At 39.7% G+C, this 23,442-nt stretch overlaps 1 protein-coding gene across 1 annotated transcript in view; it reads left to right on the top strand.

Moving 5' to 3' along the window:
- The window catches only part of Trpm6 (transient receptor potential cation channel subfamily M member 6), a 146,029-nt gene that overhangs the window by 99,274 nt on the left and 23,313 nt on the right, over positions 1-23,442 (top strand). Inside the window, exons 25-30 of the mRNA XM_052188520.1 lie at positions 3,208-4,349; positions 6,174-6,283; positions 12,505-12,622; positions 17,265-17,356; positions 19,301-19,359; positions 21,781-21,806. Coding sequence (XP_052044480.1) covers positions 3,208-4,349; positions 6,174-6,283; positions 12,505-12,622; positions 17,265-17,356; positions 19,301-19,359; positions 21,781-21,806 — 1,547 coding nt within the window. The remainder of the gene's footprint in view (positions 1-3,207; positions 4,350-6,173; positions 6,284-12,504; positions 12,623-17,264; positions 17,357-19,300; positions 19,360-21,780; positions 21,807-23,442) is intronic.

Genomic DNA, 23,442 nt, shown 5'->3' with positions numbered 1-23,442 from the left:
TGTTTACACACATACATACATATCCTCTTTGTTATGTTACAAGTTTTAAGTTAACTTCTTTGTTACAGATTTTACAGATTATTAACCATAATCAATAAACTTACAAATCTTGAGGTACAAAAAGTTCACATAATGTTCTTACAAATCTAGAAATATGGTTTATCTCTTAGCAAAAGTTTTAGTTCTTCAATGAAACCAATAGTTCCCCCTCCCTTTTATTTTCTGTTTCTGTGTCCTCTTTTCCTTGTTACCTGTCTCTGTGACTTACTTGACACAATACAGAGAGGAGACTTTTAAATAAACATGTCTGGGCCTAGAAAATGAATAGCCATAACCGAACTGCAAAGTAAGCTCTCAATAAAGCAGGACAGCATAAAACAACTTTAATATCCACACCAAGAGATATTTGAATCCCTGCTAAACTGAATCCAGTGGCCAGAAAGGTCAGAGATAAGAAATTCTGAACTCTGGCCATCAAAGCAGGCCTGGCAAGTGGTGTTAGGAGTGGCTGGTGGCAGCAGCAGAGACAGCAAAAACCAAGCCAACAAACACTGAAGATGAAAAGCTTCCATACTCAAAGGAGATCAGTCAGGAAAAAAAATGTGGAGGCCACCATCATTCATACATTCAACTGAGCCCAATCCATTTTGTCTTGGATCCCATGTTGGCCACAAAACTTTCGGGCACACCAGAAAACACAGACCCATCTTCACACACAGACCAGACAGACAAAATTTGGCATTTAACTGGGCGTGACCGATTTTCATCTTGTCTCCCAGTATCCAAACAACCAGAACCAGGAGGGTAGTGCAACATCTTGCTTTCTGCCCCAAATAGGAGAGTTTTGGATCTCATCAAACCCCTTCACTTCCCAGATCAAGATCTCAACAGAATCAGATATCACAGAAAATTACTATGACTTATCAGGGGAGGTCTCCTAGATGCTTGCTGCTTTTCTCAGCATGCCAATTCACTCTGCTACTTCATGAAACCAAAAGCATACTCCAGAGCCTTGGGACATCTAAAGGTGTGCACCTCAGGAGGCACCCATTCAGTCCTGGAATACAGCTTTAGAATTTGGATCGTTGGTCTGATTTCACTGGGGACTCCAGCAAATGTTAATCCTACCAGTTGAGAATAAAACCACTACCACTGTTTTTGAGCCACATTTGAAGTAAGCTTTATTAGTGTCCAGGTCAATGGACAGTGGTAGGGTCCATAACCAGGATTACTAGAGTATGGTGCAGAATTCCATTAGTCAGAGGCTTATAAAGGTAAAACCCACAAGGCTATTTTATTTGCCACCTTCATCCAATTAGGGGCAAGCATACACTGTGATGTACTTCCTGTCCACACAACTCCCGCCTATGTGTGATCAAGCACATTCTGTGCAGTTGGGACAACCAAGTTTGTTTACAGAAGCAAACACAGTGGCATGTTGTCTTACCTGAACAACAGCCCCCAACATTCCAAGAAGTTATATGTCCTTGACAGTGGGACTTACAGGTTAGAGGCATTTTTGTTTTACAGATCTCTTAAGCATATTAATTTAAACTTAAAACATAACATTAGCCAGAGAGAGAGAGAGTTGGGGGGAGGAATGAGGAGGAGGAGGAAAAAGAGGAGGAGGAGGATGAAGGGAGGGAGAGAGGGAGAGACAATACATTTTTGCTTTTGAAATTTGCATTACTTTTTTGTATTAAGTAATGAAACCCAATACCCTTTGTAATTTCAATATCGCCACAAAAGCAACTTACAGGAGAATGGGCTCATTTACAGGAAAATGGGCTCATTTGGCTTAGTATTCTTGCATTGTGTGCAGTTTTTTTTTTAAGTACACTGTAGCTGTCTTCAGACACCCCAGAAGAGAATATTAGGTCTCATTAAGTAAGGATGTTGTGAGCCACCATGTGATTGCTGGGATTTGAACTCAGGACCTTTGGAAGAGCAGCCAGTGCTCTTAACCACTGAGCCATCTCTCCAGCCCCTTTGGCTTACTATCCTATGGTGCAGCCAAATGATGACAAGGTGGAAGGACCTTGAAGCCATTAGCCACATGCACAGTCCAGAGATGAGAGCACCTGTTAAGTGCATATATGCTGGTACTCAGTTTGCTCTTCCCCTCTTACACAATTCACGATCCCACATGCAGGGAAAGATGCCCTCCACACTGGATAGTTCTTGCCACCTCTATTAACACAATCAAGATTACCCTCCACAGACCCACAGGACAACCTGATCTAGATAATTCCTCAGTGAAACTCTCTTTCCAGTGACAATTTAATCATCCCAACTATGTATGCTTCAGTAGCCGCATTCATTCTGTAGGATTACTACAGAAAAACTAAACTTGATGCTTTATATCAACAAAAGTTGATTGGGTCATGTTTTTGTAAATTAGGTGTCTAAAAACTGAGGTGTCACAGGACCATTGTCTCTCTGAAGTCTCTATGAAAGAGTCTATCCTTGCTCTGCTAGTTTTGGATGGCTTGCGGGGCGGGAGGTTCTTTGTTTTGTGCTGCACCACTCTGGTCCCAAGACCATCTTCTCCCAGAGAGTCTTCACATCTTCTTCCTTCTCTATTTGTTTATGCTAAGGTTTTTCTTCTTTTTTGGACCTTCATGGGGTGTCTTTAATATGTTTCTTAAAATTACTTTTTATGGTTTTCATTTTTTGAGATCGTAAAAAATTTCCCCCTCCTTTCTTGCCTCCAACCACTCCCACTCCCTTTCAAATTTGTAGCCTCTTTTTCTTTAATGCTTTCCATGAAAACATGGAAGAGGAAAAGATCAGGATGCCTCAACTTTAGACAAAGGATTTTCCAATAGGCGATATTCCAATGTTTGCCATGAAGAAGAACGAACACATCAGTGGGTAATAGTGGGCTGATCTAGTAGATCCTTGTAGTGGTAACTAACTTGCAGGTAGCTGTAGAGCTGGTTCTGAGGTCTGAGAAAGACATAAGAGTTGGGAGCATAGATTTATAATTCTTCTCCTTGGTGTCATAGTGGAAAGATAGGGGAAGTCAAGGTCACCTGGGATTAGAATGCCTACTGCATTGGAAAGAGCAGAACATGGGAAGCAGGCTTAGCTTTTGAAAGCAGTGCCTTAGCCGCCATCTGTAGAAGAAGCAAAGTGAGAAGGGAACAAGAACAATTCCCATCAGATTAGTGTGTTTATTGATGTGGTTCCTATCTTTATCACTAGGGTATCAGAGATGTTCTTCCAACTGAAAGAAATGAATGAAAAAGTATCTTTTATAAAGGACTCCCTACTATCCCTGGACAGCCAGGTGGGACATCTACAGGACCTCTCGGCCCTGACTGTTGACACTTTGAAGGTCCTTTCTGCTGTTGACACCTTGCAAGAAGATGAGATTCTTCTGGCCGACAGGAAACATTCTACTTGCAGAAAACGTCCCCACAGCTGGACCAATGTCGTCTGCGCAAAGGTTCTAACTGACATGGAAAGCTGTGGGAAGAAGAGATTTCAGTACTATAGCATGCCTCCTTCTCTGCTGAGGAGCCTTGCTAGAAGCCAGCTTCCCCCAGGAGTGCAGAGGGGTGCCCTTGTAGAGGTCACGCACAGTAAGAGAGAGGCCTCATATGTAAGAGAAGACCAGGAGGAACAAGAAATGGAACAGAGGACAATCACTTCTGGGGTTTCCCATGTCAGGCAAGCACACTCTAAGTATGGCCAGTTTCTCCTGGTCCCATCTTCTGGAAAGCAAGTTCCTTTGTCTTTGGAAAAAACCCCACATCTTTTCAGATCATCTGAGGAGGCAGGCATAGATGGTCTGGCATTGGAACATATACACCAAAGTGATATCACCATCCACTTGCCTGGGCAGACCCCTGCTGCCTCCCATCAGGCATCGATAGCTGATCACGAAGATCAACATGAGGCAGTTACACAGATGTCAGACAAACCTGACAAGGCAGAACAAGACTTGCTCGCATCCGGTGGTGCACCTGCTCCCATGATAGTGAATTCTCTCCCTTCCAGAGCCCTCAGCATGCAAGATGAAGGTGGATATGTGAACTGGGCATTTTCAGAAAATGATGAAACTGGTGTGTTTAGCTTTAAAAAAAAGTGGAAATCTTGCTTGGCCTCCACGTGCAGCAGTGACTCCCATCATGGTGGAGACTTCTCCCTGCGGGCTGGAGGCAGGTCCCAACTGGATAACTCAACAAGACTGGCCCAGAGTTGTGAGTGCCCAGCAGGACCATGGACCCAGGTGAAAAGATCCTTTTGGATCAATCCTCTCTGCAGAGATAAAGCCCTTCTCAAGAGTCATAGTTTTAGATTCCACAAGGAGGAGAAACTGAGGAAGACCTGGAAGAACAACGGTAAGGAACAACTGTTTAAATTTAGAATTTACTTTTTCTAATCATGTGATTTATTATTTTAAAAAAATTGTATACAGTATGTTTTGATCGTAATCTCTTACCTTTCCCAACTCCTCCAAGATCTTCCCCCACAGCTTCATGCTCTTTTTCCCTTTTTTACCCTGTGAGATATGAATAGCCAAGACATAATCCACACATCAAATGATGTCCAAGAAGAATGGAGGAGTAGCCCCTGGTTCTGGAAAGGCTCAGTGCAGCAGTATAGGGCAATACCAGAACAGGGAAGTGGGAAGGGGTGGATAGGGGAACAGGGGGGAGGGAAGAGGGCTTATGGGACTTTTGGGGAGTAGGGAGCCAGAAAAGGGGAAATCATTTGAAATGTAAATAAAAATATATCGAATAAAAAAAAAAAGAAATGTTATTTAATCTTTTTTTTTTTTACACTCCACATTTTATCCCCCTCCTGGTCCACCTTCTGACTTTTCCACATCTTATACCTCCCCTCAACCCCCGCCTCCACAAGGATGTCCCTATTCCCCCACTCCCCACCCCATCCGTCACCTCCCCATTCCCTGGGGCCTCTAGTCTTTTGAAGGTTAAGTGCGTCTTCTCTGATTGAGTTTAGACCTGGAAGTCCCCTGCTGTATATATGTTGTGGGCCTCATAATAGCTAGTGTATCCTGGCTGGTTGGTGGTCCAGTGTTTGAGAGATCTTGGGAGTCCAGGTTAGTTGAGACTGCTGGTCCTCCTACAGGGTCGCCCTCCTCCTCAGCTTCTTCCAGCGTTTCCCTAATTTAACCACAGGGCTAACCAGTTTCTGTCCATTGGTTGGGTGTAAATATCTGCATCTGACTCTTTCAGCTGCTTGTTGGGTCTTTCAGAGGGCAGTCATGATAGGCCCCTTTGCATACTCCTTGCATCTCTCAGTTCAATGCTGGCCTGGTGTACAGAATGAGTTCCAGAATAGCCAAGGCTACACAGAGAAACCCTGTCTTGAAAAGCCAAAAAAACAACCAACAGAACAAAACAAAACCTCAGATTTTTCAAAAGCTTTAAAAAATCATGGAGTTTGGTTTGTGTTGGCCAACTTCTCCTGAGCATGGGCCTGCCCTGCCTGGGATGTGGTTGAGTTAGCTAGTATCACTCCATTTGGGGAAAAGCGATTTCTTCCACTTTCTCCACAGCTATCAATTGCAAATAACTTCTGGTTAGGGATGGAACTTAATATCTACTTCCACTTCTCCTAGCTTGCATTTTTGTCTTCATGAACTTGTGCAGGTCTGGTGTATGCTATCATGGTCCCTGGGAGTTCATCTGACCATCAGCCTTGTTATGTATAGAAAACTGTTTTTTTCTTTTTCTTTTTTTTGTTTTTTGTTTTTTTGAGTTACCTGTCATCTGTCTATGAACAATCCTTCTTTCCATCTCTTTTTTTTTTCTGCATTGATCCCTGAGCTTTGAGGGGAAAAGGTCTGATAAAGACACCCATTTATGGCTGAGTGAAGAGGAAACATTTTTTTTCACTTGTCAACATCTTCAGTTTTTTAATTATTTTTTTTCACCACAGATTTTATTCCCCTACTGGTCTATCACCCAACTGTTCCACATCCTATACCTCTTCCCAGCCTCCTGCCTCTATGGGGGTGTCCCCTCTACTCCAGGAGCAAACAATTTTTAGCGTCATTTGCTTTGATACTGTTGTGAAAATGTCTGTGATTAAGAGTAGAATCACTCTTCTCCTTCTTACCCCGCCTCTTTAAAATGAAATCATCTCCATCAATGTCAACTGCCTTCAGCATCCTCATGCATACTCTTTCTTTCCAGGCCATTCAAAATCCTCAGAGACCAGGTCAACATGGCTCAAAGCAAAATTGCTAACCAAGAACAGGAGCCTGTCAAAGAAAAGGAGGAAGACCCAGGGACTCCAGGTGCCGGTAGGTCCCCCTCCTTCTGTACTTTAGGGCTTGAGCAACTGAGTCAGCGGCTTCACCCCTTGTCTCCTTTTGTGCACACACGAGAGCCTTGTACCAGGAGGAGTGAAGACACACATTTTGACTTGTGTATTGATCTGTTCACAAGCTGAAAGCCACTGGGTTGTTCCCGTGTTGGGCTAATCTAAGAAAGTCTGAGTGAGCACTGTGCATAGGTCTTTGGACGAACATTTGCTTTCTTTTCTCCTTGGCAAGCACTTGGGAGAGGTTGAGGAAGGCCAGCATTCTGTGGTGTGCAATTGTCAAAGACACCACCACGTGGCTTCCTGTGTCCACCTGAGGATTGTATCAGTTAGTCTGCTTCCACATCTGTCTGCACGATGCTCAGTCTTAACCTCAGGTATGCCGTCGCTCCCGTAGTCTGCGTCATGGTGAGACTGATTACTCAGTATAGCCCCAAGATCTTAGGAGACTTTCCATAATTTCACTTGGGTATATCTCCGAGTCTTTGGTAGAAGTTGCTTTGTTTGCTTCCTGTGAAGTTGTCAATGCTCACTGTGTGTCCTAGTCTTTTGTGGATGTTTGTGCAGACCCTTTTTCCTCTTTATTGTCATAACTATTGTCAGAAGTAGAGCATGACTTTTTAAATTTTAATTAAATATTTGACCTTTTTTCTTCAGTAGCTAAAGATTTGCTTTTATCCCTCAAACTCAAGACTTTAAACCTAAGACACCGTCTCTTGGTTTCTGATAGGATGCTTACACTTTTAGTATCTACATTAGTTCTACAGTCCATCTTAAGGTAATTTTTGTATATGGGGATAGGAAAGGATTGAATTTTCTCTCCCATATGGATATCAAAAATTCTATCTTTTTTTTTTCATAAAAATGTGACTTTTTTTCCCTATTGAATTACCTTAACATTTGTCAAAAACTAATTGACTATACAGACCCACAGTATGTGTGGCTCTATTTCTGTCTATCTCCATGCCAATACTAAATCTATCTCAACTACTGAAACTTTATAAGTTGTGAAATCATGCATAAAAGAAATCCTTCGTTTTTTAAGAAATGATTTGGCTATTTTATGTTCTTTGCATTTATATATAAATTTAGTCTCAGATTTCAGTTTTTACACAGAAGCCTTCTGGGATTTGGGACAGAATTGCTCTAAATCTGCATGCCAGTTGTGGGAAAATTGACATCCTAACCACAGCTAGGTGTTTGATCTCTGGGAGCAATATATCTAGCTAGCAGGCCCTTTAAACCTTTTCTCAGTAATTCTTTGTAATTTTTAACATTCAGGTCTTAAATATCTCTTGTTACATAGGTATCTATGTATTGAAAATATGTATTAAAATTTAAAATTTTCTTATATTGTAGCTACTTTAAAACAGCAAATTGTATATGTAATATACAACTATCACAATCATATTACATTTATAATGATTGTGGTGAATATATATATCCGTGTGTGTGTGTGTGTGTGTGTGTATGTATAAAACCTTGGTCTTATATTTTACAATTTTGCTCAATTCACCTTTGCTTTTGAAAGTCTTTTGATAATTTATTTAGAATGGTTCCTGTAGGTGATGATATTGACAATGCAGTTTTAATTCTTCCTTTTCAATCTGATAATTTTTTTGCCTGATAACATTGACTGGAACATCTAAGATCGTGTCAAATACAGGTGGTGAGAGCTGGCATCTTTCTAATCTGTTTCCAAACTGTAATGGGAGCAGAACTCAGGGCCTTTGCTCTTTCTTCCGTTACTCCTGATGGAATGTGCTTCGTCTTTCACATTAAATATGATATTTGTCAATTTTGTTGCATATCAGCTTAGATGGTTTGTTTTGTTACTTTGTTATTTTTGTCATGTCAGAGGAAATGTTTCAAGCATTAAACCAGTGTATTCTAGTTACTTGGACAAACTGCATTCATCCACCTATGAATATTTGCATGTGATAATAATTTTGCTAGTCTCTTTTGCACCTGTGTTCCTGGAACATTGTCTTTAGTTCCCTAACTCTCATCGCTTTGGTTCATAGCTTTCGTTTGGGTATGAGAATTATCCCCAAATCATTTGCTACAGTGGGCATATGCCTTCAGCGTTCTTTGTGAGTTTGTGAAAAGTTGATAATCTTTTGACACTACCTATCCAGCCATAGTATCCAATAAAGCCATTGTTGTGGGGAAGTTTTAAACTACACATTAAGTGTCTATAATAGGCATAGGGATGTTTAGATTATTACCTTCCTAAGTTGGCTTTGTCTGTCCCTCTATTTAAAACCTTTCCATTTTATTGAATGTTTTTATTCATTCCAGTGCGTGGTAATTTGGGTAGCCTCTTTCACTCTTTTGGCTAGTTGGTGCAAGTGTCTGTGATCTTATGAGTTGGTATAGCATTATTTATAATAGTCCCTCCTCCCAGATTTGAGACAGGGTGTCAGTGTGTAGCCCTGGCTGGCCTAGAACTCATGCCACTCTCCCCTCTGTGATCCAGAAGCTTTGATTACAGGTTATGCCCCCAGCTTTGGTATAATATCCTCTGGTTATTATTTTACCGCTTCATGCAGGACCAAGAGTGACACTGTCTCTTGCATTCTGAATATTTGAAATTTATAATTTCTTTCTTTGTTTCATGATCAGTGTGGCTCTAGGTTTTTATCTCTCTTGATTTGTTTTTTTTTTTTTTAAACAACTCAATTTTATTGACTTTTCCATGAATTCAGTTCTATTTCCTTTGTTCAGTTTACTTTGGGTTTCCTTAATTTTGTCTTTCTAGTTTGAGTTAGAAAAATTGGTTAATGATTTGGGAATTTCTTTCCATTTTTTAAAAATGATATTTTATTTGTTCATTGACAACCTCATATATATATTGTATCTTTTATTTTTGAATGGAGACATTCAATGTTATAAAATTTCCTCTAAGTGTACATTAGAGGTAGGTCCCACAAATTCTGATGTTGCTTTCATGTTAGTCCAATGAATCTTATAAATATGTTGCCAGATTGACTCTATCTATTTTTGTGAGAATTTCCTCCTTTCACGGTTTTCATGTTTATTTATTTATTTATTTATTTATCCAAATAAACTGATGCTTTGAAATATGCAGCCCTCTTTGTTACTGTAATAAGAAGCAGTTAAAAGCTTTTTATTATTGTTTTAATCTCTTGATTTGTTATGGGTTTGTTTAAGTTGCTGGTCATTTAGTCTTGGCTTAACATTAGTGGTTTCCATGAATCTAGAAATTTGTCTATTTTTTTCAATTATTTACTTAACGAAGTACAGGTTTTGTAGCATTCCTTTATAATATTCTGAATTTCTTTGGTGTCTGTTGTAATATTTCCCTGTTTACTTTTGCTTCTATTAATTTGGCTCTCTTTCTTTCTTTTGGTTAGTTGGGCCCCAGGGTCTGTCAATCTTGCTTACTTTCTCAAAGAACCAGCTCTTAGATTCATTGATTCTTCTTCTTATTATTTTTTTTGCTTATTTTCATCAATTTTTGCTCTGATTTTTATTTCTTCCCAACTATTGGGTTTGATTTGTTCTTCTTTTTCCAGTTCTTAAATTATATCATTAAGTCCTTTATTTGTGCCTTAATGTAAGTGCTTAGAGCTATAAATTTTCCTGTTAGGATAGCTTCCACTATGTCCCAGAGGTTTGGTTTTGTTTTCATTTTCATTTAGTACCAAGAATCTTTTAATTTCTTTTTTATTTCTTCTTTGCCCCATTCATCATTTAGTAAAGTGCTGTTTAATCTTCATGAGTTGGTATAATTACTGGGGATTTATTTAGTGTTGATCTTAAGCTTCATTGCATTGTAGTAGAAAGAACACATGGAATTGTTTCAATTTTTCTGCATTTGTTAAGATTTGTTTTGTATCCCAGGATGTGGTCCATTTTAGAGACGCTTCCATGGGCTGCTCAGTAAAATGTGTATTCTTCGGTTTTAGGATAGAAACTTCTGTAGATATCTGTTAAGTCCATTTGATGTCTGTTGTCACTTAATTCTGATGTTTTGTCCAGATGACCTGTCTACTATGGGGTACCAAAATCACCCACAATTATTGAGCTAGACTTTATTCATACTTTTATATCTGGTATTATGCTTTTTATGGAATCAAATTCACAAATGTTTAGTGATATGTGTTTAGGATTGTAATGTCTTTTTGGCTAAGTTGTCCCCTCAATGACTCCTCTGGTTGGTTTTAGATTGATTTCTATTTTATTAGATATTAGGACAGTGACAGATGTTTTCTTTCTGATCTCATTTGCTTAGAATACTTCTTTTCTTCTATTTACTTTAAGACAGCACCTAACTTTGAAGGAAAATTGAGTTCCTTGTAGAAAACAGAAAGATGGATTTTGTTTCTTAATGTAGCCCACTAACCTTAGGTTAAAAAGGAGGTTACTATTTCTGTTATTTTGCTATTTGTATTCTTAGCCCTAATTTGTGTTTCAATAATTACATCTTTCTTATTTTTAATGTTATTTTTAATCTCTTGGATGCTTGTTCCTATCTTCCTATCTGCAGTATGGCTTCCAGAATTCTCTGTAGAGCTGATTTGATGGACATGTGTGGTTTTTTTTTTTTTTTGTTGTTGTTGTTTTGTTTTTTGTTTTTTTTTTGTTTTGTTTTTTGTTTTTAGTATGTTTGTACCTTGGGAAGTTTTTCTTTCTCAAGCTATGGCAGATAGTTTTGCTGATGCAATGTTCTCTTTTGGCTTCTATGATCTTTTACAACTTGAAGTATGTTAGTCATCACTTCTTATTGAAGATGCTTTTTTTAAATGAAGTGGACTATTCTAGAAACCCACAAGTGGTCCAAATGCTGTTAACAACAGACCATGGGGTGCTCAGCCACAGCTAATACATCACCAACAACACAACCTGATATTTAAGGTTCAGGGAATATCTTGAAAGAGGAAGCAGAAAGATTATAAGAACCAGAGGACTGATAGGTCTGCGCTAAGGTAGCATCTTCTACATATTCTAGGGCAACTATATTCATGAAATCTCATAAATATTGTTGCATAAACAAGATCTTTACAGTAACATTAATTGATAGGCCAGTATGGATGGAGAAAATCTCACAAGGGCCTACCCCTAGATGGAGAGCTACCTGCAACTGATGACTACAGAGAGATGGAGAATCAGTCTTCTCCAGGGACAAGCCCCCAATTAAGTAATTTAACTTGTCAACCCTTAATAGATACATATATGAGAAAAACTAAATGGAGACTCAGCATATTGTATGTATGTACTGTATACATACACATGTATATATGCATATATCTCTATCAATAATTAAAGAGGGAGTCATGAGTTTGAGAGGGTGTTGGGAGCATAGGAAGAGTTGGAAGTTGGAAATAACATAAGTATAATACTCATGGGTAAGCTTCACCCCCTCCCCCCTTCATTTAACTTTTAATGAAGTTAAAAAAGAAGCAGAAGCAAAGAGAAAAATGAAGGCAATAATATAGGGGAGAGTTCCTTGATAAAGAAAGCTACCATCTCAGACAATGCCATGATCTGTTGGAATCCTATGGGAAAAGCATTTAAGGATATTTAAATAGATATATTAGTTTAGAATATTTCAAATAGCCTGAGTTTGACTAGAAATTGCATTTGAGCTCAGGTACTCAAAAATCCATTCATTTATCACTTTGAAATGTAGCAATACGCCTATTGTCTCTCCTTGGGAAAGATGTAAACAGGCATACCAGCTATCTACTGCTTTAATATTGGAGACAATGAAGGATGGAAAGAGTAAACTCTTTTCCAAGTTTACAAAGTTCTGGTGGGGCAGAATTCCAAAGCTAGTACTTTAAATTTAAATATTTCCCCTTCCCTATATCTGTGTTTTTTGAAATATGATCTCTAATCAGCAGTATGAGCTTCCCTTGGGAACTCATTAGACAACCAAGTCCCACCTCTCCCCTAGACCTTCTGGATAGAAATCCTGAGGGTGCTGGTTAATGACTGCTCCTGAGTGATGCTGAAGCTCATTCAGGTCCCACACCACATTTTGGTTCTTAATCATGACTGCAAGGAGAATGTGTGTGAGCTGCTAGTCTGAATGGAGGGGTTTGTAAGTGTCCGAGGTAGTTCAAAATGTGGCCAAGGCTAATGACTGCCTTCCACTGTGTGCTTCCATTAACACTAATTTAAACTATTGTCAGATTAATGTCATTGTGTTTGACCAAGTGACTTTTTCTCCAGGTAATAACAGTCAATGCCTGCTATCAAAGTGACCAACTGAATTCAGAGCCAGGAGAAACTAACATCACTGAAGAGGTCAGCAAGAACTGGCTCTCTGTGTCCAACTTCAGCCAGATAGGTATGTGATTATGTAGCCTTAAACCCTAACATCTGGCAGAATCCTCTAGGCAGTAGTGTTTAAACTACTGGTGGTTTCTAGTATTCTCTTGAGTAGAGATGAGGTAAAGAGAGATTGCAGAAGCCTCTAAGGGGAACAGCTCTTTGCTGCTTTATAATGCATATGCAAAGGGCAACGTTTCATTTGCTTAAAGGACTTGCTATTAAAATACAGAAAAGATGGGCTGGAGAGATTGCTCAGTGGTTAAGAGTACTTGGCTGCTCTTCTGAAGGTTCTGAGTTCAAATCCCAGCAACCACATGGTGGCTTAAAACCATTGATCCCCCTTCTGGGGTGTCTGAAAACAGCTACAGTGTATTTACATATAATAAATAAATAAATCTTTAAAAAAAGGATACAGAAAAGAAATATTAAAATAAAGATAATCTTTTATATTTGAGGAGTATTTGCCCTGTATTGGGTCTTGACTTACAGGGGGGGTGGAGTTCACTTAATTTTCAGACCATTAAAGCTCATGCAAATACTGGTAAGGTTCAGGAGGCCAGTCATTGCTGGTTGGTCACTGTGACCCACACAGGGTATTTACATGTAGACAAGTGCCTGTTAAACTTAATGGGATGTGTGGGGAAGCACTGCAAGCAAGGCATAGCATGTGGAATAAAGTGAGATGAGACAGATTGTGAACAGAAATGCACACAAATACAGCTTTGAACTTTGTGCACACGAATATCTTTTTAAAGAAGAAAGCATGTGACCAAGGAAAGCACACATTTGAAACTACTTAAGACACTAAATATCAAACACTGGTAGATACTGCAGGGTCTTCTACTTTATAAACACTTCTTGGTTTATTGCTCCATGGTCCTCAACTAAGTGGTAACTTTTCATACCAACCTCAACCCCTTGGCCTCCCCAGGGGCCATTGGGCCATTGGCCAAATCTATAGACATGCTTTGCTGGCAAGATAAAGGGAATGCTCTTGGCCTCTAGTCAGAAAGGGACAGGAATGATATGAGACATCTTGGGATGTAGGGTGCATGCTTGAGGACAACAAATTGTCCAGATGAAAACATTATGACAAAGTGAATGAACCCTGTTTTGTATTTAAGATACAACCCCCTATCAAGCCAGTGTGAATCAAATGGACACGGAGCTGGAAGAAGCATTGGAAATTAAATGGGAATTATGTCTCAGGGGCTTAGTTGTCTTCCCTTAACTCACAGGTTATAGAGACTGTGCCTTTACCTATGCTAAACCCATGCATAAAATCAACTCTAGCAGAGCTGATGACTCCCTGACAAAAATCTGAGCATGTCGGAGGCTGGAGCAAGAAGACTGAGTCTTCCAGGCCAGTATAGGCTATGTAGCAAGAACTTTCCTCACAGCGAAAACATAAGCAAGCCAGGAATCAAGCAAAGAAAAACAAAAACCCTGGCAAAAGTCTAGGATAAATCATCTCTTTTCATTTACAAATGTTTTATTTAGGTTATAATCAGTATAACCTGTGTTTAGTTTTTTACATTTTTAGGATGTATTAATTTTAAGAAATGGGTTCACTGTGATATTTCTGTACATGTGTGTAACCTGCTTGTCTTAGGGTTTTACTGCTGTGAACAGATACCATGACCAATGTAAGTCTTATAAAGGACAACATTTAATTGGGGCTGGCTTACAGGTTCAGAGTTTTAGTCCATTATCATCAATGAGGGAGCATGGCAGAGCCTGGATAGGCATGGTGCAGGATGTGCTGAGAGTTCTGCATTTTTACCTGAAGGCTGCTAGCAGAATACTGGCTTCCAGGAGTCTAGGACTACGTATTAAAGCCCATACCCACAGTGACATACCTACTCCAACAAGGCCACACCTCCTAATTGTGCCACTCCCTGGGCCAAGCATATACAAATCATCACACTGCTTCAGTCATACTCAGTGTTACACTTCTTGCCACCATTCCCTCTCTGTGTGGTCCCTCTTCCAACATAATTCTCAACCTACCTTCATGCTCTTTAAAGTCTAGAGTTCCCAGATGAGAAAGACCTCTGATATTTGTCCTGCCCTGTCTGCCTTGCTTTGCTTCCTTGTTAGTTAGGGTTTTATTGCTGTGGAAAAAAAAACATGACCATGGCAACCTTTATAAAGGAAAATATCTAATTGTGGGCTGGCTTACAGTTCAGAGGTTTAGTCCATTGTTGTCATAGCAGGAAGCATGGTGGCATGCAGGCAGACATAGTGATGGAGAGGTAGCTTAGAGTTCTTCATCTGTCTATGGAGGCAACAGGAAGATACAGTGAGCTAGTAGACCTGGCTGGAGCTTCTGAAACCTCAAAGCCCACCCCTAGTGATGTACTTCTTCCAGCAAAGCCACACCTACTATAGCAAGGCCACACCTCCAATGACACCACTTCCTATGAGTTTATGGGAGTCATTTTCATTCAGATCACCACACTTTCTGTGATGACTTCTGTCCATTTTCCTCAGATGACATTATTTCATTCTTTAGACTCATTCTTAGGTTATAGTACATCATTCTTAAATACTTATGATCTTTCCAGTGAATTTCAGACAGGAAGCTATGTGTATCAGGAGGGTCTGGGAGGTATCTTCTTCAGGGAAACTGCCTGACACGGAGGGCCCAACAGTTATGGTGAGGCTTGGTGTTATCCTTGGAACGCATATTGAATTGAAAAGCTTGTTTCCTTTGAAACCTCTTAAATAATTGAAAAAAATGTAAGGAAATAAAATTTGTGGAGTTACAAGGTTCTCTCCCATTTCCTCTCCAAATCAGGTTGGTCTCAGACTTAATGTGTAGCTGAGGAAGACTTTGAATTTCTGCTCCTTCTGCATTTAACTCTTGCATGCCTTAGTTTCAGGTGAATTGCTGTGCCTGGCTTATGCAGTGCTGGGGGCTGAACTCACAGCCCATGTACAATAGGCACTCTATCAACTAAGTTATATCCCCAGTTCGCAGGGAGCTCTCTTTATACACTCATAAACTTTCTAAGCATCTTCTGAAAATGTAAAATATATTTTTTTATAATATTTTTGTTTTAGTGATAATACAGCACTGTCATTGAAATTTTATCATCTGCCAATAGCTTTCTTTGTATTTCTTACATACTTTTTTTTTCTAGGATAAAATTACATGGAAAAACATAGTTACTGTCTCTTACATTTGTTATAGCTCTTAGTTCTGTAGGTGCCAGGTTAAACACAATAAAATAACATCTCTCATTATCCAGACTAAGAAAAGCTATAAAAATTAAACTGATTGATAGCACTCATTTTTTCTCTGTTTTCTGTTGTTATTGTTATTTATTGTACTTTTGTGTTTGGTATACTTATAAAGGAAGGACTAATTTACAAATAAAATTTCACATATTTTAAAGTATGGGTAATAGAATGCAGGAGATGGTGAATACAAAACTTTGCTGACTGTGTTCAGAAAAGCATCATGACTTACTTAATTTCTGACTTTGATAGAGAAGTACAAGTTAGGGCAGGTGTGGTGGCTCAGTGGGTAAGGTGCTCACCAAGCAAGCTGGAGGATGTGAGTTCAGTCCCCAGAGTCTGTGTAAAAGTGGAAGGGAGAAGCAATGCTATAAAGTTGTTTTGTCAGAGCCTTACAGATTCAGAGGCGAAGGCTAACAGCCAAGCATTGAACTGAGAGCAGGGTTCACAATGGAGGAGCTGGAGGGAGGACTGGAGGAGGGGGGAATGCTGCACCCCCATGGGAAGAACAACAACCACCCAGACATCAAGCAAGGGCTACACATGGTTCCAGCCAAAAGAGTGGCAGAGGAATGCCTTGTCGGGCATTAGTGGGAGGAGAGGTCCTTGGTCCTGTGAAGGCTCAGTAGAGGCCCCAGTGTGGGGAAATCGAGTGGGGATCGTGGGAGTAGGTTGGGTGGAGGAGCATACTCTTGGAGGCAGGGTGTGGGAGGATGGGTTGGAGGTTTTCAGGAAGGGGGGAAACCAGGAAGGGGTATAACCTTTGAAATGTAAATGAAGAATAAATTTAATAAAAAAATAAAAAAAGAAAGAGTACATATTTTCAGTGAGACACCATTCACTATATTCATTCAATCAATCAACCTGAAAAAAAACCAAAACACCTTTTGATTTACAAGAGTTTCAAAGTAAGGCAAGCAGGTATACCTGATGAGCCCAGCAGGTTGGAGACCAAGAGAATCAAAAGTTCGAGGCCAGCCAAGACTATATGGTAAGACCATGTCTCAGAGAAAACTAAATAAAACACTTCACTACTTTGAATGGAAAATACACAAAAGACCCAGTTTAAACCAATATTGTCCAGGAATATAAAAAGTTGTTCTGTAACCTCCATATGCAAATGCTGCATGTGCATGCCTTGCAATAATTATAACAATAAATACAATTTCAAAAGAGAAGTAGAAGCTATTATAAATATGAATTCAACTATAGAAGAATAGAAACAGAATATACAGTTTCCAATCACTTAAAGAAAAAAGGAAGAAAATGAAACTTGGTGAAACCTGCTAAAAATAGAGAAAACTACATCTAAGCTTAAATAAATGTACTGTGTCCAGATTTTTCTATTTGGGAAATGTGATTTGAATGTAACACATTTCAACCAATTTTCTAATTTCTCTTCTTTTAAAAACAAGGTTTAGAACCTTACATATACCAGAAAATGAAAACGAAGGAAATCGAGCGACACACTACACTAGCCAGTGACCACCTAAGGCAGCCGCAAGAGGTAAAAATAGTTTGATAAGACATTTGTGCCTGTAACCCTCTACTTTGCTGCACCAGTTTTATTTCCACAGCCCATAACTGGCCTCTATTTTAACTGGCATTGGGTTGAAATCCTTGGGAACTCTGTGCTGGGGTTGATCCTTGCTTGGGTTTTACCTCTTCACATTAGTCCTTTGTTGATTTTGTTCTTTTCTCCTGCTTCTCCTGGGGATGCTTAGATAAGAGAAGTTCCTCTTTTCAGATATGTGGACATTGTCATAGGCTAGAGAAGCAGGCTCTCTCCAGCATGCTTTTCAGAGGCAGAGCATGGAAGAGTTACTGTGAGACAGATTTCAGGGGATCTGAGGAGAAACTTTTACCAATTGGAGTCCTTCACGGCTGGACTGATTGATCCTGGAGACAAAGAACTCCTAGTGTGGTTAGTCTAGTGTAAGATGCAGGCATGAGCTCACATGTGGGAGGGGTGAAAACATCACAGGGAGACGGGCTCTCTGTGGTCCTCTAATGCCCAGATGTCCAATTTTGCACTCTGCTTTTCCACCTGTGAATCCATGCCTTGTTCTAGTGATGTCTTCCCACGTGGTGTGCGATGCAGAGTAACCCAAGGAAACTGACTTTGCTTTTGGTTTGACTAACTGAACTAGAGAACTATAAACACTACCTATATGAATATCCTCAGGTGTTCTTGTAGCAACGGCATCTAAAAGATTTTGAAAATACGGTGAATGCCCCGTTAAGGATGATTGGAGGCAGGACCCGTGTATAAATCCCAATTCTATCATTTTTAAAAATGTCTCCTTCCCAGCATCCCAGCACTCTGGGAGGCAGAGGCAGGCGGATTTCTGAGTTCAAGGCCAGCCTGGTCTACAGAGTAAGTTCCAGGACACCAGGGCTATACAGAGAGACCCTGTCTCCAAAAAACCATATCCAAAACCAAACCAAACCAAAACAAAACAAAAAAAGAAATGTCTCCTTCCTATGTGTGTATGTCAGCCTGCATGTGCCAGTTAGCCTGTGTCATTGTCTCTGTAACACTCTATCTTCATACGATTATCAGTAGCATCCAACTGAGATACCCCTTAGGAAAACACCTAGTGCAACACCTAAAATACACCACGTCTAAAGAATCTTGACTTGGATAAACAGGGAATAGAATGAGGTAAATCCAGCACGATACTCTTCTTGATTCCCCGACCCCCATCACCGGGAGCACTGATGATCTTATGACAGGGATGCCATGATGTAATGTTACTGAATACCTAGCACAATGAAGCTCATGGGACCGAAGGCTAGTTTGCTTGTTGTTTGTGCATCCAGTCAATCCTGAGCCTGGTAGGCACAGTTAGAAGTAGGAGTGGCAGAGCTAGGATGCTTGCTCATATGTCTGTAGACCAGGATGCAGAGAAAGGGGATGCTGACCCTCAAATGGCTTTCTCATCACTCTTTTTTTTTTAAATTCACTCTGGGACCCGCTGCCTCCTTCCTTCAGAAGGGATCATCCCACCTAGGTTGATCCTCTCTGCCAGTGTCCTCATGGACACACCCAGAGGTTTACCGCATGTGTTTCTCCTGCCCTGGCTGTGTCTTACTATATTAAGTTGACAATTAAAATTATCTATTGTATCTGCCAAATTGGACCTCCATTGCCTCTCTCAGACGATAAACTGATTGCTCCATTTCTGTAGAAATTTTTATATATTGTGCTTTTCTTTCAATGTCTCTATAAAAGCAACTGCATTTACTCAGCTAAAACCATCAACTATGGAGGTATCCTCATTGCATGCCCACATTAGGCATGCAATCTTTCTAGTTTGTGTTTCCTTTGTTTGTTAAAAGAGAGGTCCTGTACCAGGTAGAGGGAGAAAGAGTATGCTTGGCTGATGTGCCACTGGAAGTATGGAGTGGGAGTGCTGAGACCTTGTAATGTCTGTTCCCTTCTGTGCAGGACCCAGATAAAAACGCCTCATGGAATTCCAGGAGTACCAGCCTCAGCAGGAGTTTTCTGTGAGTCTTTCCGTGTGGCTTTTGGATTCTGTCCTCCAAGCTGATTAGGAACAAAGGTTTAGTATGATCAGAATAGGAAGGGGAAAAAAGCATGTGAAGTGACAAAATTTTTCTTATGCTAGCAAGAATGGGAAAATTATTCTCGGTATTTTCCAGTTTCTGGTAATAGTTCCCCACCAAAGTCCCTTTAAGAGTACTGTGTTAACACACACACTTTAACAGCAGATGAATAATTCCTTTGTAGTATCAAAAAACCCACTCATAAGTCGATCATTAGATCTTTTCAGATAGCTAATGTGGTTTACAGAATAAAACCTGCCATTTTGTCTTAAAAACCAGATCATCTTATTAAGTTTATTCTCTATATTTAGAAATGATTTCTTACTTTTATCTAATGCAATATTTTGCTTGCATGTACTTATGTACATGTGTACAATATTCATGGAGGCCAGAAGAGGGCATGGGACCCTTGGATGTGAAGTTATGGATCCTTATGATCGGCCAGGTGGATACTTGGAATTGGATCCAAGTCTTCTGCAAGAGCAGCAAGTGTTCTTCCCCACCAGACTGGATTTCAAAAGCCACTCCTCTCCATGTGTTCCTTTTACCCAATGAGGTTGATCTTTATTTCCTGGTTTTCAGTGGCACTGTAGTTATCAAGACATCAACTCTGACAAGGATTGAGACAGAGAGGGAGAAAAGATGAGAAGGCAAGAATATGGTTGTATAATCCTGAATTCTGTTTATTCAGAGAAATAAAGTTTGAAACCCAACCTAGTAAAGATAAGTTTTATTTTATTTTATTTTATTTTATTTTATTTTATTTTATTTTATATTTAAGGAGTATGGTCTCATTATGCTGCCCAGGTTTGTCCTAAATTCCTGGGCTCAATTGATCCTCCTGTCTCAGTGTCCCAATTAGCTGGTGCTGCAGGTGTTTGGTACTGTGCTGTGGTGATATTTCCATTCTACATTGTGTTTATGTGGTGTGTGTGTTTGTTTATGTGTGTGTGTGTGCGTGCATGCATGCGTGCATGTATGTGAGTGTATTGGTGTGTATGTGTATGAATGTGTGTGTATGAGACTGTGCTGTGTGTATGAGTGCTATGTAAATGTGTATATATGTGAATGTGTGTGTGTGTGTGTGTGTGTGTGTGTGTTTAGTTTTCTAGTTAAAGCATCACAATATTTATAAGGCCATGGGAATAGAGGAAACTCATCCCATGTGAAGGCCACTTGATATAAAGAAGGTAGAAGGCAACTTTCAATTATGGTCTCCAGCTCTACTGACATGGCCTTTCTTGGGAACTGCCACTATAGCCCTGTGTAAGCCTGCTTCGAAACCTAAAGGACATATGACTTTCTCCTCTCAAAGGTTCAATAGTTTGTGCTCATGCAGAGTGGTGGGTTATTGCAGCATGAAATTAAACAATAATTGTAATTGTACTTTCTTCCCCAAGGACCCTAAATACTGGAGATATTCTTTGAATGCATTTATTCAGACTTGCCTGTGGCCACTTGTGCACTTGAGCAGGGCAAGTAACAATTTAAAGGGAACTAATTTCAGCCCATGAACATTTAGGGGCCACGTGGGCTAATGAAACTGATTTGTGGGCTTGTCCAGAGACATTCTCAGACTCATTTGTAGGCATCTGCTTTGCATAGCTCAGGCACCCTTCAGTTTAATTGATCCAGAACAACACAAACACAGTTAAATCTTATGTATGTTGTGTGATCACACAGCTAATTAAAACCACTAACACCACCGTTTCTCAGTTAGTTTAGCTTGGAGCATAAATAAAAAGTGGTTTACATACCTTACTGGCATAAATTTTTTTCAATGAAAATAATTGTGTGGCCACAAATTTTTCTAGTGGCAAAATAGGGGTAAGATGAAAAACAGACTTCCATATGCATATGTGTGTGTATGTATGTGTATGTGAATGTGAATGTGTATGTGTATGTGTATATGAATGTGTATGTGTATGTGTATATGAATGTGTATGTGTATATGAATGTGTATGTGTATATGTATGTGTATATGAATGTGTATGTGTATATGTGTGTGTATGTATGTTTATATGAATGTGTATGTGTATGTGAATGTGTATGTGTATGTGTATATGTATATGAATGTGTATATGTATGTGTATATGAATGTGTATGTGTATGTGAATGTGTATATGTATATGAATGTGTATGTGTATATGAATGTGTATGTGTATGTGAATGTGTATGTGTATATATATGTGTATATGTATGTGTATATGAATGTGTATGTGTATGTGTATATGTGTGTGTATGTATGTGTATGTGTATATGTATGCTCTTTATTTCTTTTTCAGCTCATTTTTCAGTGTTTTGGTAATTGAAAGACTTAAAACAGCATTTTCTAAATAATTTCATTTGTTCCCCAAACAGAACAAGAAGCCCAAATGAAGTTGACAGTAAGTTTTTATATTTTAACATTATTTTTGCTTTTTTTTTAATCTTACTGGTGTTAGAGTTCCTTGTTCTGTTAAGACTTGTGTGACTCTTGACTTTGTACTGTCTTTTGTTTTGGGGACATACAAAGTAGAAATTCAGTATACAAATAGAGAACCCATGTATGGTTTTACATCTTTGTGCTGTTTTGTTTTGGTTTGGGGCACTGAGGATTGGACCCAGGGCCTTGTGTACTCTAGGTAAGCACTCTATTGCTGAGCTCTGCCCTCTGCATGGGATTCTTTGAGTAATCTGTTTGACTGTAATTTTCATGGTGTTTCTCTGAATGAGAGCAGAGCCCTTGGACTCATCTTGACTCTGCAACAATTGACAGTGTTACAGTTCACACATGCAAGAAATCAATCACACACTTGCAAGTGGAAGTTTTCTCCTCTGTGGTATCAGAGAGACTCTGTGCCCAAAATGTTGGCTAGGGCCTGCAGTGTAGCCAGCAGCTCTCTGCGTGATCTTTTTCTTTCTCTTCCATAGTGTACGGTGCTGACTGGCCTATAGTCAGTCCGTGCTCAGTTAAAATATGTTAAATAAATGTAACTAAAATCGTGGAGCTCCTGAGACGTTGACACCTTGGTTGGAACTCAGCTTTGCCACTGTCAGATGATCCTGACTTTCTGTCTTCCAGCTGACAGTAGGGCAATCCATCAGCCTTGGCATCCAATGCTTTTATATCATTTATACTTAGCAAACTATTGTGATTACAGTCACATATGTTTTTCTCCAGTACACTGTATTTACTTTTCTAAAGGGTGAGCACAGTATTTTATCTACTCTCATGCCTCGTGTGACCTGTAGTGGGAGCTGAACGCCTTCATTACTGACTGAATTTAGAAATGGAAGCCGTTTCTGCTGACTGTAGTCCCCAGCTTGCCACCTCAAAGGATGCTTGCACCATACTTTATCTGGCATCAGGAGCCAGGGCGCTCCCTGGACTTGGGCTCACTCTGCTGTTTATTCTAGTTGGTGTAAAGCAGTTGATGCCGTGGGACTGGAGTTTCTCCACTTTAATTTTGATTTTCATGGAACAGCAAAAACCGTTTCAAAGGATTTCTCTGGAGCCTTATGATTTAGGGATGGAACAGATAGAAAAGAGTGAGTTAACATTGGAGGTGCTATATTTCCAACACAGGGTTCCTGGTATAGCTTAACAAATCCCATGACATGATCCTGGCCACCCCTTCTTATATATCTGGCACATACATAATGTTTTGTCATTAGTTTCGGTCAGTAAGGTAGTATGCTAATAACTTGGCATTAGTATTGTCTTTGCATGGGCAGATGCATCTTGGCAAAGAGCTCATACTTCTGGGCTGTCATGATGGGCAGCTGTGTGCCTTCTGTAACCCAGAGGTGTAATTGGTTCAGGGGAAATATACTCTGAGGCTAATATTACCTGTCTTTCTCCAATTCCCCATGTAAATATGCTTGGAGATATTACACCGATGATTGGAAGCTGTCAGGATAGCAGGCAGCGCAATAATGCATTAAAGGATATTGGACAAACTTTTCTGAATAGTGAGAAGCTATTCTGATTAAGCCGTTTAATAGTAACCTTGAAGGCAGTGTACAAACATGTATTTATCT

Source organism: Apodemus sylvaticus, chromosome 1 (genome assembly GCF_947179515.1).
Source record: "Apodemus sylvaticus chromosome 1, mApoSyl1.1, whole genome shotgun sequence".
NCBI lineage: Eukaryota > Metazoa > Chordata > Mammalia > Rodentia > Muridae > Apodemus > Apodemus sylvaticus.
The sequence above is the reverse complement of the archived record's forward strand: the minus strand, read 5'-3'. Positions and strand labels throughout refer to the sequence as shown.